The following is a 15744-nucleotide window of genomic DNA, read 5'->3' as shown; positions in this document are numbered from 1 at the left end:
AGATACCACTACACACCTATCAAAATGGCTAAAATAAAACATAGCGAAAACTCCAAATGCTAATGAGGATGCAGAGAAACTGAAGAACTTATACGGCTGGTGGAAATGTAAAATGGAATAGGTGCTCTAGAAAAGTTTGGTAGTTTCTTTAAAAACTAAGCATTTAGGGGTGCCTGGGTAGCTCAGTCCTTAAGAGTCTGCCTTTAGTTAGGGTAGTAATCCCAGGGTCCTGGGATTGAGCCCCGCATCAGGCTCCCTGCTCCATGGGAAGCCTGCTTCTTCCTCTCCCACTCCCCCTGCTTGTGTACCCTCTCTCACTGTGTCTCTCTCTGTCAAATAAATAAATAAAAATCTTAAAAAAAAACCCAAAACACCAACTAAGCATTTAACTGCCCTATGACTTAGTAATTGCATTCCTGGGCACTTATCTCAGAAAAATGAAAACTTATATCCACATAAAAACGTATACACAAATATTTATAGCAACTTCATTTGTAATAGCCCCAAACTGGGAAAAAAACCCCAGATGTCCTTCAACAGGTGAATGGATAAACAACAGTGGGACATTCATATGATGAACTACTACTCAGCAACAAAAAGGAAAAAAGTATCGAGACACACAGTAATAGTTGGATGAATCTTCAGGAAATTATGTTACTAATTGAATTATGAATCTTCAGGAAATTAAATTATTGTAAACAGAGCCCAGGGCAAAAGGTCATATACTGTATATAACATATTTTTTAAAGATTTTATTTATTTATTTGACAGACAGAAATCACAAGTAGGCAGAAAGGCAGGCAGAGAGAGAGGGAAACAGGCTCCCAGCTGAGCAGAGAGCCCGATGCAGGACCCCGAGATCATGACCCAAGCCTAAGGCAGAGGCTTTAACCTACTGAGCCACCCAGGCGCCCCTGTATATAACACTCTTAAAAAATATATTAGGAGAGACTAGACTAGTTGTTTCCAAGGCGGGTAGAGGCCAGGGTATGGAAACAGGAAGAGGGAAGTAAGTATGGCTACAGGGCACCTGGGTGGCTCATTTGGCTGGGTGTCTGCAGTTGGCTTGGGTCATGGTCCCATGGGGCTCACTGCTCAGAGGGAGTCTGTTCCTGCCTCTCTCTGCCTCACTCCTCATGCTCTCTTGCTCTCAAATAAATAAATAAATAAACCTTAAAAAAAAAAAAAAAAAAAAAAAAGGGCAACCCAGGGCTCCTTGTGGTGATGGAGATGTTCTGCATTTTGACTGTATCAATGTCAATACTGTGATTCCAACTCTGCACTATAGTTCTGGAACATGTTACTGCTGGGGTAAAGTGAGTAAAGGGTACATAGGATTCTGCATTCTCACAACTGCATATGACTCTACAGTGATCTCAAAATTAAAGGTGTAATTTTAAAAAACCAAGCTAGGGGCGCTTGGATGGCTCAGCTGGTTAAGTGTCCGACCCTTGGTTCTGGCTCAGATCATGATCTGAGTTGTGAGATGGAGCCCCCAGTTGGGCTCTGTGCTTGAGATTCTCTTTCTCTGCTCATCCCCCACTCTTGTCTTCTGTCTGTCTCTCTCTCTCTCATAAAAATCTTAAAAAAAAAAACAGAAAACAAAACCAGAAACCCAAGTTAGCAGTCAAGTTAGTATTTACACATTAGTTTAAAAATTCATGCAAAGCGGGGCGCCTGGGTGGCTCAGTGGGTTAAAGCCTCTGTCTTCGGCTCAGGTCATGATTCCAGGGTCCTGGGATCAAGCCTCACATCGGGCTCTCTGCTCAGCAGGGAGCCTGCTTCCTCCTCTCTCTCTGCCTGCCTCTCTGCCTACTTGTGATTTCTGTCTGTCAAATTAAAAAAAAAAAAAATTCATGCAAAGTGAGATGAGATCAGTCCAATCTTCCAATCTTATAAAATTCTAGTCCAGAGTAATAATTTACTACAAAAAATTGCTTTGGGAGAAACACTTGGGTAGAATTTTAAGATAATTTTTAGATCTCTACAACCAAAGAAACATTTACTTTCAAAATTCTGCAATGTCTAAAAACATAATTAGAAAAAGTAGGTAGCAAAAGAAAGCATAAAAAATGGGTGTAACAGAGCATGAACAAAGGCACATTTATTTCATTTAAAAAACAATCAAAACCTCCTCCTCTTGGTTATGAACACACACCGGCCTGCAGCCCTCCACCTGTACAGGCTGGGCTGCTACACCTCCCCTAGGCCCCAGCTGCATGCTGTAAGTACACACCATGGTCTGGTGTCCTCCCTGCTAAGGGAGGGTAAAGACGTCTTCCAAGTATCTGACAACAATAATAATCCCATCCCTGCTCATTAAATACCTTTGGGTTGTCCGACTCCAATATAAACATTTGCCACACACCTTTAGCAATGCCACTAAAATCTCTGGTCTATTCTATGTGTGATTCAAAACACCATCCCAGCCAAAGCTGTACACGGGAGCTGCGACAAGGTCAGAGAGCCCTATCTGCGGTATGAAATAGAAAAAGCATCAGTACCCTCAGCCCCCAGAGCTCCTGAACGCACTCTGAGGACTCCAAGAGACCACCCTCTATCCATTCTCCTCCTCTGCAACCTTGTCATCTTTGAGCACTCACATGCTAACGAGAAAATTCACATTCTAAGCTTTTCTGGTCACTTCGTGTTCTGACAGTGTCTTCTAAGACGAGCACTGCAATGCTTAGCTCTGCCCCAGGCCTGAATGGGTTTTGCAGAATCCTAACCTTCCTTAATAACATTTTAGATGGGACAATGTATCTTGAATTCTAAACAGCTGACTTATCAATGAATTTCTGAACCAACCTGTTTCCAGTACTTGGAAGCACAGAGAACAAGCTTTGGCAGCCGTGGAACATCTCATCTTCCAACATGACACACACCAGCCAGTCACCCACCAATTTTTATTGTTTTTATGATTTTGAACTTCTTGACCTTTGCTTCTTCCCTCCCCTGGGTCCTCATTCAAGTAGCTTCAAGTAAAAGTGGTAACACGGTTTACATTTGGTTTTGTTTGTTTCTGTTGCTCTGCTGACAACCATTTCTTTTCAGCCGATTCTGTTACCCCTGCTATGATCGAAGAGCAGTCTCTTTCCCCACCCTGACACCTTAGGAGCAAGCCTCCAGCTCCAGGATCAAGGATTCTCAGCCTGTAGTTATGGCCAAGTGTCCTCAGCGTTTCGGATCACTTTGTTACACTCATCATTATATTTACAGTGTTCTATAAAACGTCTTTACATTTGCCAAGTGATGCACCGCCTTGTTCCTCTAGAAGTGAACACATCTGCGAATCTCCCTGACTACCCCGCATCAGTCCCCCAGTGGCAGTCACCTCCCATCACACGCTTGGCAGAAGTCAGGCAAAGACATTCAAGGCATGGGCTCTGCCCTTAAATAGCTTACAGCCAAAGTGAGGGGCTGAGTGGAGGCAAAAGATTGGACGAGGAAGTTGAACTGCGCTGAGAAGAAAAATCAGTGTCTACACATACATACCAGATTCACAACCGGGTGTCATTTTTAATTTCTAGTCTCACCATACCGTGCCATCAAATTCCCATCACTGAATGGGCTTTATTTCCCTGTGATACAGTCTAGTTATAACACCCAAAACTTGTTTCTACATGACACTGAGGTTTGTTAAGCAAGGGTGAGTCGTTGCTACAAATAATTCTGTGGTTTCACTGCTGAGCTGAAGATAGACCATAACACTATGTAAAAATAACAAATAAAAAAAGGTAAGCAAGGCTTTAAACAGCCATTTCAAAACAAATCTCTTCCTATCAGTTTAAGTGGCAGGGAAATCATGAGGAACAGGTAGGTAAGAAGAAAACACACGCACAGCGACAGATTGGAAGAGAGCCCTGCTTCCCAGAGGTCAGAGATACAAGGAGCAGCCCCAGAGACACCGGAGTTACAATCGGCTCCCTGAAGCTGAGACCAGGATCTGCCATCTGCTTTACAGGAAATGGAACTTCACCATGTAGGAGACGGCTGTGTTGTCAGTCTCTTCTTTGTGATGACACTTCACATTGGGCTTTTGATTCCAAAACCAAAACACTGTGAACATGAGCGAAATAAATCCCAGCACCTGAGAAAAATCTCTTCCAGACACATGTTTACAAGCATCTTTCAGTTTCCTGTATAACTCCCAGATCCACCAGGGGGCTTAAATGCCTCCCTGGACAAAGAGGGCCCCCTAAGGCTAAGTGGCTGTACCCCCGAAACCACAGCCCTAGAGGGGCAGGAGATGCCCTCTTGGACGACCTCCTCGGAGACTGTGTGTTTCACTTCTCATGGGTGCTCCATCCCTGCTCGGTCACCCAGACTGGCAAGACACCCTGCATGCAAGCTCATTTCCTTCATTCAGAACTCAGCCAGTGAACATCCATCTTCATGATCCCCACCAGGAACTTAGGGACAATTAGATAAGTTTTGTGTGCTCAAGAAAGGCTGGGTAATGTTTTGGGCCTGACAACAAAGGGTTCTCACTCTTAAGTTTTCTGCACAGTATGGGGCTGACACTGTCCTCACTGGCAGCCCCCCTGCTTCCTGGAGGTGGGAGGGGGCAATGGGGCAAGTGTGCACTGGCTCAAGGGTTCCCACCAGAAGCTGTCTGCATCACTGTGCTCCCATTCACTAACCACAGCTCCACACTGACCATCCAAGGGCACAAGAACTACTTGGTGAGCAGCGCCCAAGATGACCACAGATCTTTCTTCCAGCTTTAAAATCCTGAAGCTTTTCATCCTGCCCTGTAGCTTTCACCTTCTACCCCTTAACTGTTTGCTCCACATGTCACAAAACCCTATAGAGCTTCTACACTTTCCTGAAAGTGGTCAGCATAAAACTTGCCACATCCTAGCAGAATGACATGTCACTTCTCAGATACCACTGAGGAATGAAATGCTCTTCAGAGGCAGTTCTGCCAGAAAACATTGCAATTCATAGGTACACATCTCACTTAGTTATTTTTGGTGGAAGTCTCACAAAATACAATACCTATACTCCTAGTTTTTAAAACAAAGTAAACCATAAACAATATGACCTCATGACTTGCCTCTGGAGTGCCTTCCTTACCAGGAGGTGACATTTAAGGGAATCATGAGTAAAACGTGTGGACTTGTGGTAACAACAAATTCATAGTCACAGCAGCTGCAGCTCTTTCTACATTTGCGGTTCTCTAGAGCTGTACTCCTAGAGATTCTAACTCACTTGGTCTCTGGTTGAGCCAGGAGAGAAAGGTTTACGAAGTCCTGCAGATAGTTCTGAAGTGCCCTGGGGTTGAGAACCATTACTCTAACTCTTAATGGGGGAATCCCCATCAGAGGTAAGCAGAGGTAAGCAGAACTGGACTGAAGCAGCTGGAGAAACATCTAAATGGTCAAGCTAAGATCATGGTCTCTGAGTCCAACGACCCCCGCAGATCTGGTGCCTGCTATTCTAACAAAGGCCCAGGTCCCTAGTGGGAGCCATGATTATCTGTGATTACCCACAATGCTCTGTGATGCCCCTGACCACACCCTATACCTGCAGTTGACACACACTTTCCGAGGCTATGAAAACCTTTCAGGTTCTCCCAAGAGCTCCTGGAAGTTGGGGGGTGTACCTGTCAGGCCTGTCAGGCCGGAGCACAAAGAGGCTGAGTTATTGAGTGGAAACCCTAGAGGTGAGAACCACCTCTTCCAATTAATTTTAGGGCCTCCCTCTTTGGCCTTCCAGCCCTGTTGTTCCTCTACCAACAGCATGAGAGAGGGAGGGAGAAAGAGAATGAATGGGAGCAGGACGGGTGGAGCTCTGGGCAGCCTCGGCACTGAAGGGAGTTCTCTGGGCTGGAGTGGAGCCCAGAGCCTGAGGGCCACTCAGAGAGCACCGTTTGTGCAGCTGCTGGGAGAAAGCAGGGAAAATGACTGGAATGGATGGATACTCTCCTGATCCCCCCTTCCTAAGGGCCACTGCCTGCAGGAGGATGTGTGAAGGATTATACAGAGTGAAGATGCTGTGCACACCCATGTCCGCAAGCATCCTCCCTACTAGGCAGAGGTGGTCAGGCCAGCCTGAAGCTGCTCATGAGTCTTTTCAACATCTCCTATTTGCCTTGCCTCACTCTGCCATGGAAGGAGTCGCCTTGAGGTGGCAGGTACATCTTCTTATGTACACCTGCAACCGCACAGATCAGAAAGCCTCACTGTACTCAGGTCAGTCTTGGAGCTGTCAGAGCATGTCCATTTTGTAGGGGAAAAAACCACTAACACCTAGGTAAGCAAAGGTCAAGGGCATAAACTAAAGTAAGTTCTTCTGAACCTGGGTTTGCTCTTTGGATGTCTTCATCTGACCACCTACATCATCAAGTCAAGGGGAGTTACCTCAAAGACTACCAGACACAATATTTAAATCACCTCCTCGTGAGCGAAGGTGACTTTCAACCATGTGACTACCAGCATGCAGCACCAGCTAGAACATGGGGATGCTGGTCAGTCATGGCAGCATCTCATGATGACACCGAGCAGGGCAAAGTCCCAAGCCTGTGGCCTAGGAGATGACCTGGCAAATGGTACTGCAGGGAAGAGGCCACCAAAGAAGCCCAGAGAGAAAGCATGCCCCACCCACCCCAAGGGGAGATGCAGGGAAGACACTTTTGTCCTTTTCCACCTCCTCTTCTGTAACCTCTGTAACAGGAGGGATTTGACCTTCGAGGTCACTTCTGACATTAATGTTCTTTTGATTCTGTGACAAAGGTCATCTGTGCCTGTACCCAGGAACAATACCACGGCATTGTCTGGATTAGCTGAAATCCATTCCACAAGGAAGCATACCTACCATCAGGGTCTTTAAAGGTCAACGTGATAAATTTGCTGGCCACCATGAACATGAAAATCACCCAAAAGCATGCGGCCAACAGAAGCCACTGGTGGTGCATGTTGTCAAATGTCAGCCACTCGGTAATCCTTCCTGGAAAACAGGAGTGAGATAACCCTGGTGCTTATAAATAAATCAATTAAACAAAAAGTAATAAAAAGAACAGGTGACTTTAGTTAACAACTTCAGTATAAATATTTGAAATAATTTTTCTATTGATACAGGGGTATTTCGACTGAGTATTTAAATTTTATTCTTACTAATATGAAGCCATCGATCTGATAATTCAAGCAACTTTAAAACACTCTAGTGGAAAGGAGCCATTTCTGTTTGTTTTTGGAATACATGATAAGATTTTGCTTTTGCAGATTTGCTTCGGAACTCCTTTCTGGCCCAAGCTAACATCAAAGCATACTTTTAGTATCCAGCAATAGCCAGCACCTGGAAGCAGGAGGGCAGGAGTCTGCCAAGGGTCAGACCTTTGCTGTGGTAATTTGCAGAGGGCAGAAGCCATACTGAGACAATTACAAGCAGGCCTTGTGTAAAATCCTGACATGCTGACAAGATAGATGTAGCCACACCCAGAATCCCTACAACAGTGAAAATCAACACCGGAGCATCGATGTCACTTGCCTGCAAGAGTCTGCGCAGAACCCTGGGGGTGGGTGTTTTTCATGCTGTCACTGCCCAGGAGTGAGGCAGGGCATGCCAATCCTCACCAGGTCATGCTGCAGGAGACACACAAAGAGCCGGGAAGTCACAGTCAATTCTTTGCAAGAGAGACAAAAAAAAAAGTGTTTCATTTCACCTTTAACACAGTGCTTCTTCAAGCTAAACCAAACCACTTAAAGAGACCATGCTGGGCTGGGCTGGTTTCCACTAGCCAACCAAGGCCATCCATCACTCCTGGGCAGCAGGGAGAACTGGTCCTCTCAACGAGGTGCTGATGACGTATGATTTCAGAAAGCTTCTGAATGCTGGATGGGACAGAGCTCAGTGGGGACCTACGCAAGCAACTCTCCTTGTCTCAACAACATTTACCTCCTAGAATCTCACTGGAACCAGGCATCTGAAGCCTGAATTCCTCCACCAAGTGGTTATCCACCTAGACTTGAATATATCCTGTAATGGGGAGCTTACCACCTGAGATGCAGCCTGTACATTTACTGGGTGGTTTGGGAGCTACCCTGGCACCCTCAAGTGCCACACATTAGACCCAGAGTGTTTCCTGGGGTCTACAAACAGGGTTGTCAGATTAACTGAATAAAAACGTAGGATACTGGTTAGCTTTGAATGTCAGATAAATACGGTAGCTCCCCTTTATCCAGTGGAGATACTTTCCAAGACCCCCAGGTGATGCCTGAAACTGCAGAATAGTACCGAACCCTGTATATTCTGTTTGTTTTTTTTTTCCTATAGATACATGCCTATGGGAAAGTTTAATTTATAAATTAGGTACAGTAAGAGTTTAACAATGATAACTAATAATAAAACAGAATAACTACATCAATACACCATAAGGAAAGTAAAATGAATGTGGACTCTCTCTAAATATCTTACTGTGCCGTACTTACTCTCTTCCTGTGATGATGTGAGGTAGTAAACTGCTTATGAGATGAGAGGCAGTGAGGGAAAGGATGTGGGCACAGTGACGTAGCGTTAGGCTACTACGACTGACCTTCCTGACCATTCGTCAGAAGGAGGATCATCTGCTTCCAGACTGCGGCTGACCACGTAACTGAAACTATGGAGAGTGAAATCACAGATAAGGGGAAACTACTGTGAATAATATCTTAGTAGAAGTATGTCCCAATTATTTATGGGATATACTTACACTTTAAAGAGTGACTTGTCTCTTGAGTTTCAAATTTTACTGGGAGTCCCAGATTCTCTCTGGCTGTAGTGCCCAACACAGGGCATGCCCACCCCTCTCTAGTTGCCTGAGGCCAGCCTGCCTGAGTTGAGTCTCCCTTCCTCCCTCAGCCCTGCTCCTCTGAGGCACCAGGGCACAAAGGAGAGAGGCTAGAGGGCCCCACCACTCACTAGCTCTGTGACTCAGGAAGTCACTTAACCTCCCTAAGCCTTGATTTCCCACCTCTGAGACAAGGCCCTCCTCCTCCTAGAGTGGTAGTGAGGATTAAATGGCCTGTATCTGTGCCCCTATGAATAGAAACTGACCCTCTCTAACTTTCCAATTCGATCTGCAAGCAGCCTTCTAAGTTTAGTGGCGAGAAACGAATGTGACAGTGTAGTATGCCCCAGAAGAGGGAAAAAGAAAGCCAGGCTCATCCCAGGGCACTCGGGTTCCTAATTCTTCTCCTCCAGAGACAAGGGAGACACAGACTGTGCCCGGCAGCATAGGGCACTGCTGTCCTTTCCCTATAAGACAGTGATACTCAGAGGGGTCCATCCCTATGGGTCACAGTGGGAACACTCCATCAAGAAACCCCAAATGCAGGCCTTTTCTAACAGAAGAGCAGGGGGGTAAAGGAGCCAGTGTGGACTGGAGTGGGAAAAAAGACAAAGGAGGCAAGTACCAGGCAGGAGGTAGGCAACCAGAACACAGGGGCATTGTTCCCTTGTACCAGTTTTCAGGAAGCCTTAGAGGCTGAGGAACACCCTGGGCACTGAGTGGCCTGGGGCTTGCAACCCATGCTTTGTTACAAGAAGTGCTGTGGACCAGCGAATACAGATGAGGGGAGCCACCTGGGGCTGCCTCCCTCACACCCACTTACTCCACAGAGCAAGAGAGCCTCCTGGCACTGCTAGCTCATGGTGCCCGGCTCTGCTCAGACCTAGACATCCAGCTCTTGAGCACCCTCCTGGGCATCAAGCCGGCACCTGGGAGGTATTTATGGCTTAAGGATCTAATCTTTCCAGCGGGAACTAGTCCTCTGAACGGATCTGAGTGTGCCCACTGAGCTTACCTCTGGGCTCATTGAGATGTAAGACCTGCATCATGCTGAGGCCAGGCCTGCCTTCCTAAGGCTTGCATTTTATTTTCAAGCCAGGAATGCTTTACTCTTTCACCCAGACCTGGGGTCGGGGGTGAGGAGGGTCTAATTCTCTTTTCCCAGAAAATCTGCCCAATTTTCACATCTGTAAGGATAAAACCACTGTATACCTACCTATCAGTGTGTTGTGAGGCCCCCATGAAAAAGAGCCTGCCCAAGTACCTCCTCTACAACTTACAGTCCATCAAGCAAATGTCTTCTTTCCGACAGGGAATTTTACTTCAAACACATTCAACTTTGAAAGTGAATTCAAGTAAACCTCTACTGAACTAGGACATCTAGAGTGCCCTTTCCTGCTCTGTGCCTGGTCGCTGCACCGAGTCAGGAGAAGGGAGGTCTGCAAGGGCCCCCACCTCCCTTTCATCCCTGTCACAGCCCACCTGGACAGGGCAGGGACAGCCAAAGACACCTGGGGCCCCTGATAAGGGCAGCAGATGTGGAAAGGATCATGTGCATAAGCCCTAGCCACTGCCAAAAAATGTTCTCTTGACAAGAGGACAAAAAGTCACAGGCCCTGACCAGTGTCTTGGGTAGGGTTGCCCAGACTAGACCGAAGTCTGACAATGACTCCGTGCCCCGTTGCCTGAGAGTGGTCACTGTGAAAGGCAGCTAGGGAGGGAGCACTCTCTGCTGGCCGGCAGGCTTCTGTAAATGGGAAGTAAGCAGGGCCCATCCCTGCACAGCACAGGAAGATGCAGCTCTCTCTACCGCCCACTCTGTTGGAACCCCCAAGGCCTCTCTCCATCACCCTACCTAGTTTCACATCCTGCACTGTACCTACCACAGCCTGTTTTCACTTGTTCACCATCTGCGCCCTCACCACCCCCCTAGAATGTTAAGTGCCCCCAAGTACACCAAGGACTAAAATAGTGCCCGGAACTCATTAAAACAACAACTGTTATGTGCTGAATACCTATATCCACCTAGAAACTTCTGAGGAAAACTCAGGAGAGCTGAAAGGTACTCCTGAAGGCACCTCTTCCAACCTTCTATCTGAGAGTTCCCAAACTCTTTAAAGGATGAGGCCCCCAATTTCAACAACCTCAAAGTATTTCTCCAGTATCCACATGAAAGTAGTTATATATTTAATACCTATTATCTGAGACTAGAAAACAATTAAAAGCTACTAAGACTTCAGTATTACTTGGAAATAAAATTACATTTTATAAATCACAGCACTTAACGTGCATTTGAACAGATATACAACTGAAATACACTGACTGGATGGGTGGTTAAGAAATCTCACTGGAGACCAAAAAAATTTTTTTTTAATTTTAAAACAAAACCATGTGCTGAAGGGCAAGCCCATTACAGAGATCTAAAATGTCAACTTATATCCATAAACGAAAAGGGCAACTTGCAAAATTGGACGTATGATCCTTTCTGTAAAAGTTATATTTGTGAATATATGTGATTATATACATATCCAAACACATACATGCATGTAATGCACAGGATAAAATCTTGAGACAATGAAAGCAGTTATTTTTTGCTTTGTACACTTAAATATTTAAAAAAAATTTGCAACAAACATGTTTCCATTTTATAGTAGAAACTAATAAAATATAAAAGATGCCACTCATATACATGTCCCCTGGTGTTTTATTTCTGCTGTTCATTTTTCCTACCTGATCACTACCGACTACAGTTTCTTTACCACTTGGTAAAGTGTGGGAAAGGATGGTAAATACTCTCCTAGCTGGGAGAAAATGTGGTTAAGTGACAAAATCAGCATGTATCTAAATATTTAGTAAATACATCTCTGTCTTCATTAGTTTTGTTTTTTTTTTTTTTTTTAAAGATTTTATTTATTTGAGAGAGAGGGAAAGAAAGGGAGAATACAAGCAGGGTGAGAGGCAGAGGGAGAAGCAGACTCCCCACTGAGCAGGGAGCCCGATTTCCAGCTTGATCCTTGGATCATGACCTGAGCCAAAGGCAGCTGCTTAACCGACTGAGACCCTCAGGCACCCCTGTCTTCATTAGTTTTTATTTAGCTTTTAAAAATGATCTAACATTTAAAACATAAAGTGCAGAGACTATTGTAACAAAAACAGATTCTTGGCTCAATAGTTTTGCTGTACTTACTTGAGTGTTTTTTTTTTAAAGGAAAGGAAGTATTAAGAAAAGAAGGCTGGAGCCCCTCTCTGCCCCCACCTGCTCTAATCTCCTTGCACCCCAGACCTACTCCTCCATAAGGGCTTTTCACTTTGTCAGACTCAAGTCCTCTGACAGAAGCAGCAGCAGGGGTTTGGAAGATGGTCTTCCCTGCAGAGAGAAAGGCAGGGCCAGCTGCAGAAGCTGGGAAAACATGTTCACCCAGGGCCTGGGTGCTTTCTAGGAGGCTCCTGCTGGGCGGAGAAAGCCTCGGGTGGAGAGATGCACTATTTTTAAGTGCCTACCTTTTCCCCCTCATGGTCTTTAGTGAAAAAATTCACACATTACACAGAGACTTAAGAGAAAAAAGCTGCCAAGGCCAAAATTTAGATAAACCAGGACTTGTTCATGGAGTCATGTACTATGTGCCCCAACCAGAACCTGTAAGACTAAAGCCTGGTCCCTCTCAAGTACCCCTCCCCTTAGGCCCAATATCGCTATAGTTCATAACATACGACACACAAACACAAGTAGATGTTTATCTGCATACACTTTTAAGGACACAATTAAAAAAATAATTATTTGCCAAATTCATCATGAAAAGGTATATTCATCCACCGCACAAAACAGGTGCCAGGGATATGATCCTGTTCCAAACCAAACACATATGCAGTTTATGTCCTTACAGAGCCTGCTGTCTAACAGAGAGAACCCACATGCATCAAAGAGTCTATCCCAGAAGTGGTGTGAGGTGGACACATGGCTCTATGAGAGGGAAGAAAGGACAGAACCTGGGTGGAGAGGTCAGGGATTGCAGTTATGTAAGGAGGTACCCAGACCAGGGGACCAGCCGGGAACCGAGGCCTGGGTGTTGGGCAGGAGAAGTCAGGGGCCCTTGAGTAACCAAAGAAATCCCCAGAGGCTGGAGTTTCCAGGTCAACGTTAGAGATGAGCCAAAGCAGCTATGGTCAGAGAACGCTGATTCCTACAGGGCATTTATGGAACTTAGTTTCACCTTGTGAGCAGTGGAAAGCCAGTGAAGAGTTTTCCCTGAGAAAAGCGGTAGTAGTGTCATGATTCTGATTTAAATTTTGAAGGTATTTTTCCGACAGCACAGTCAAAAATGTAAAGCACTATCCCCTTGGCCACTCCCCAGCCTCAACATCATTTCCATTAGTGCAGCAGGAGTGTTCTGACACCGCTCAGTGCTCCACATCACCACCCAGACCGAACCTCCTAGACGATGACGACCACCACTGCTGCCACAGTCACCGTCATCATCACCATCTCCAGCAAGGTCTCTAAAAATTAGCATGTAAACTTGTAATATCCACAGTATCTGACAGGTTGGGTTTTCACAAATCCTGAGGACTAAGGGTTCCAGTTAGCCATAGCATGCTTCTGCTTTATAAATTCATGTACTCTGAACCTAGGTGTCTACCTAACAGTGGCTAACTTTATGTGTAGGCCAGTGGTTCCAGCCCTGGGTGTACATTAGAATCACCTGGGGAGCTTTAAAAATAGAGCAATGTGCTGGGCCCCAAGAACACTGAACCCAAGACAACACACATTGCTGGAGATGGATCCAGGGTTTGTTTTATAAGCTCTGCACAGGATTCTAAAGAGCAGCCAGGGCTGAGAGCTGCTGGTCCAAGCCCCCAGCCCTTTAAAATGCAGATTCTAGGCCTTCTGACATAGGAACCATTCTCCTTCCACCTCCTTCCTTTATAAGAATGAAAACTAGTAGCAAAAGAATATCTGTCAAGGAGCGTTCACTGATACTATGATAAAACAGCTTAAAGAGGTTTAATTAGAATCAAAGACTTTATCACCGTTCCTACTTACTCTTCTTTCTAGCCCTCCTACCTATAGGTAACTAGATTCTGTAGAATTAGGATTTGGTCTGACCTTGGAAAAATCATAATAATTTGCCCTATTTATTTGAACAAAATGAAAGGCATTCCAAATTCCCTTAGGCCCAGCCCCTCTAGACCCACCCCACTAACAACGTTGTTTGCCTGAATATACCAATTCTCCATGGGGTTTGCCTCCTGTACAAAGATGACACCCTCAAGGCTCATGATATCTGTGTGCGGAGAGACTAGGGCCTGAAATGAACAGACCTTCCAACATGGCTCTGCCAAGGGCCACTGCTCTCCCTGCAGCCCAGTGACAAATTGCCTTTAAAAAGCTTGACATTTTCTGTAATTAACTCTCCTTTGTTCAAGGAGCCAAGACAACTCCCAAGTTGCCTCTTGCAGCTAATGGTGGCAAACCTGAGTGTGCCCCAGGCCCCCGGTTGGTCACGGTGTGCTGCCCTGAACTGAGCCCCCGGGGCCCTCAGGAGTCAGCATACCTGTCTTCCGAGCTTTCCTATTTCTAGTCATTAAATGAAAATTTTCACCTGGAGATGTCAGGTTCTGAAACCAAGCCAGAGGGTTGGGCTCTTAGAAAACCCACAAGTCAGAAATGATGGTCAAGGTGGTTTCCCTTCTTCTGGGGAAAGCAGGGTTAGGGAAGCAAAAATATAGCTGAACCTACCAGAAATCTCAGTCTTCTTCTTTTTTTTTTGTCCTCTAAACTAAAAGAAAGACAGCACACATTTTACATGTTTGTAATGACTAACAATGGGTTTGGTATTATTACCATCTTCTCGTGCAAATTCTCCTCTACATTTTCAAAAAGATGCTTGTAAGTCCACTTTGGTCAGCTGCCAATAATATTTCTGGCAGTGGCTTTTCCTTGTGTTTCAGCTGTCCTCCAAAAGCATAAAACCTTTTTGGGTTTTTGCTGAAGAGCTTGACTTTCACCTGCCTTGTTCTACTTTTGCTATGCATACTCACTTATTAAAGGTTCTGCAAAGTTCTGTGGTAAATAAGCTCATTTAACTGTTTAAATAGCTTTTCTCCAAATGTCTGTCACTCATTCAGCACTATTGACCAAGTGCCCACTTTAAGCTAGGAGTTGTTCTAGGCCCTGGGGATATGGCAACATATATACGCCCTGCTCTTATGATACTTCTATAGAGGCAGACAGGGCAATAAATAGAGCTGTTAATATATAAGATTACACAAAGTGAGAAGGGCCACAGTTAAGGGGAATCTTGAGAAGAGATGGAACAGAGTAAGGGAAATTATGCAGCAGCTTGGTCTGTGGCCCAGGGTCCCAAAAGCAGCAAGGAGACAGTGACCCTCATGCCGAGTAGCCCAGATAAAGAATCCTGTCAAGGGTCCTTTACTGAGCTGGAAACTCCGGGATCCCCCACCCCCACACATACATAACCCAGGGAAAGGGTCACGTGTCTGTGTTCAGTTTTTTTCACATTCATTCAAAATAAAGCCAGGCACTAAAGGAAACTTCACAAAAAAAGCCTGGTAATGAACAAGGAGTTGGTAGCCCTGGGGTGGGGGATTAACAAGAAGGGAAACTCCGTAGTTAAGGGCTAGAGCAATCAGAGACCTTCTACAATCAAACCTTCCATGTCTTTGGATTTTGAACTAAAATGTTACTGCCTAATCAATAAAATTACTAAATTACAATGTGATAAGACACTGCATGTGAATTTATAAAATATGTAAAGTGCCACGACACTTGTGCTGATTTTTAAATTCATAGGGTTTCTTCAATCTAAGTTCAGGAACTTCGTCTACTTGGTCATAATCATTACAACTTACTGTCTTAGAATAACTGATCCTCCTTAGTTATCAGCATGGAAACACACTCCTTACTCTGTCCAGCTGAAGGATGTATCTGAGGTTAAGACACATTCTCATGGGAG

General features: G+C 45.2%; 1 protein-coding gene across 2 annotated transcripts in view; it reads right to left on the bottom strand.

Moving 5' to 3' along the window:
- The window catches only part of CHST10 (carbohydrate sulfotransferase 10), a 31989-nt gene that overhangs the window by 13566 nt on the left and 2679 nt on the right, over positions 1-15744 (bottom strand). The window contains exons 3-4 of one of the 2 annotated variants that reach the window (XM_045981346.1): positions 7492-7627; positions 6820-6951 (exon numbers count right to left, since the gene is read on the bottom strand). In XM_045981346.1, the coding sequence (XP_045837302.1) occupies positions 6820-6951; positions 7492-7534 (175 nt within the window). In that variant the 5' untranslated portion in view covers positions 7535-7627. The remainder of the gene's footprint in view (positions 1-6819; positions 6952-7491; positions 7628-15744) is intronic. The other variant, XM_045981345.1, reaches the window with a different exon arrangement.

The sequence above is a fragment of the Meles meles genome, chromosome 16 (genome assembly GCF_922984935.1).
Source record: "Meles meles chromosome 16, mMelMel3.1 paternal haplotype, whole genome shotgun sequence".
Classification (NCBI taxonomy): domain Eukaryota; kingdom Metazoa; phylum Chordata; class Mammalia; order Carnivora; family Mustelidae; genus Meles; species Meles meles.
The sequence above is the reverse complement of the archived record's forward strand: the minus strand, read 5'-3'. Positions and strand labels throughout refer to the sequence as shown.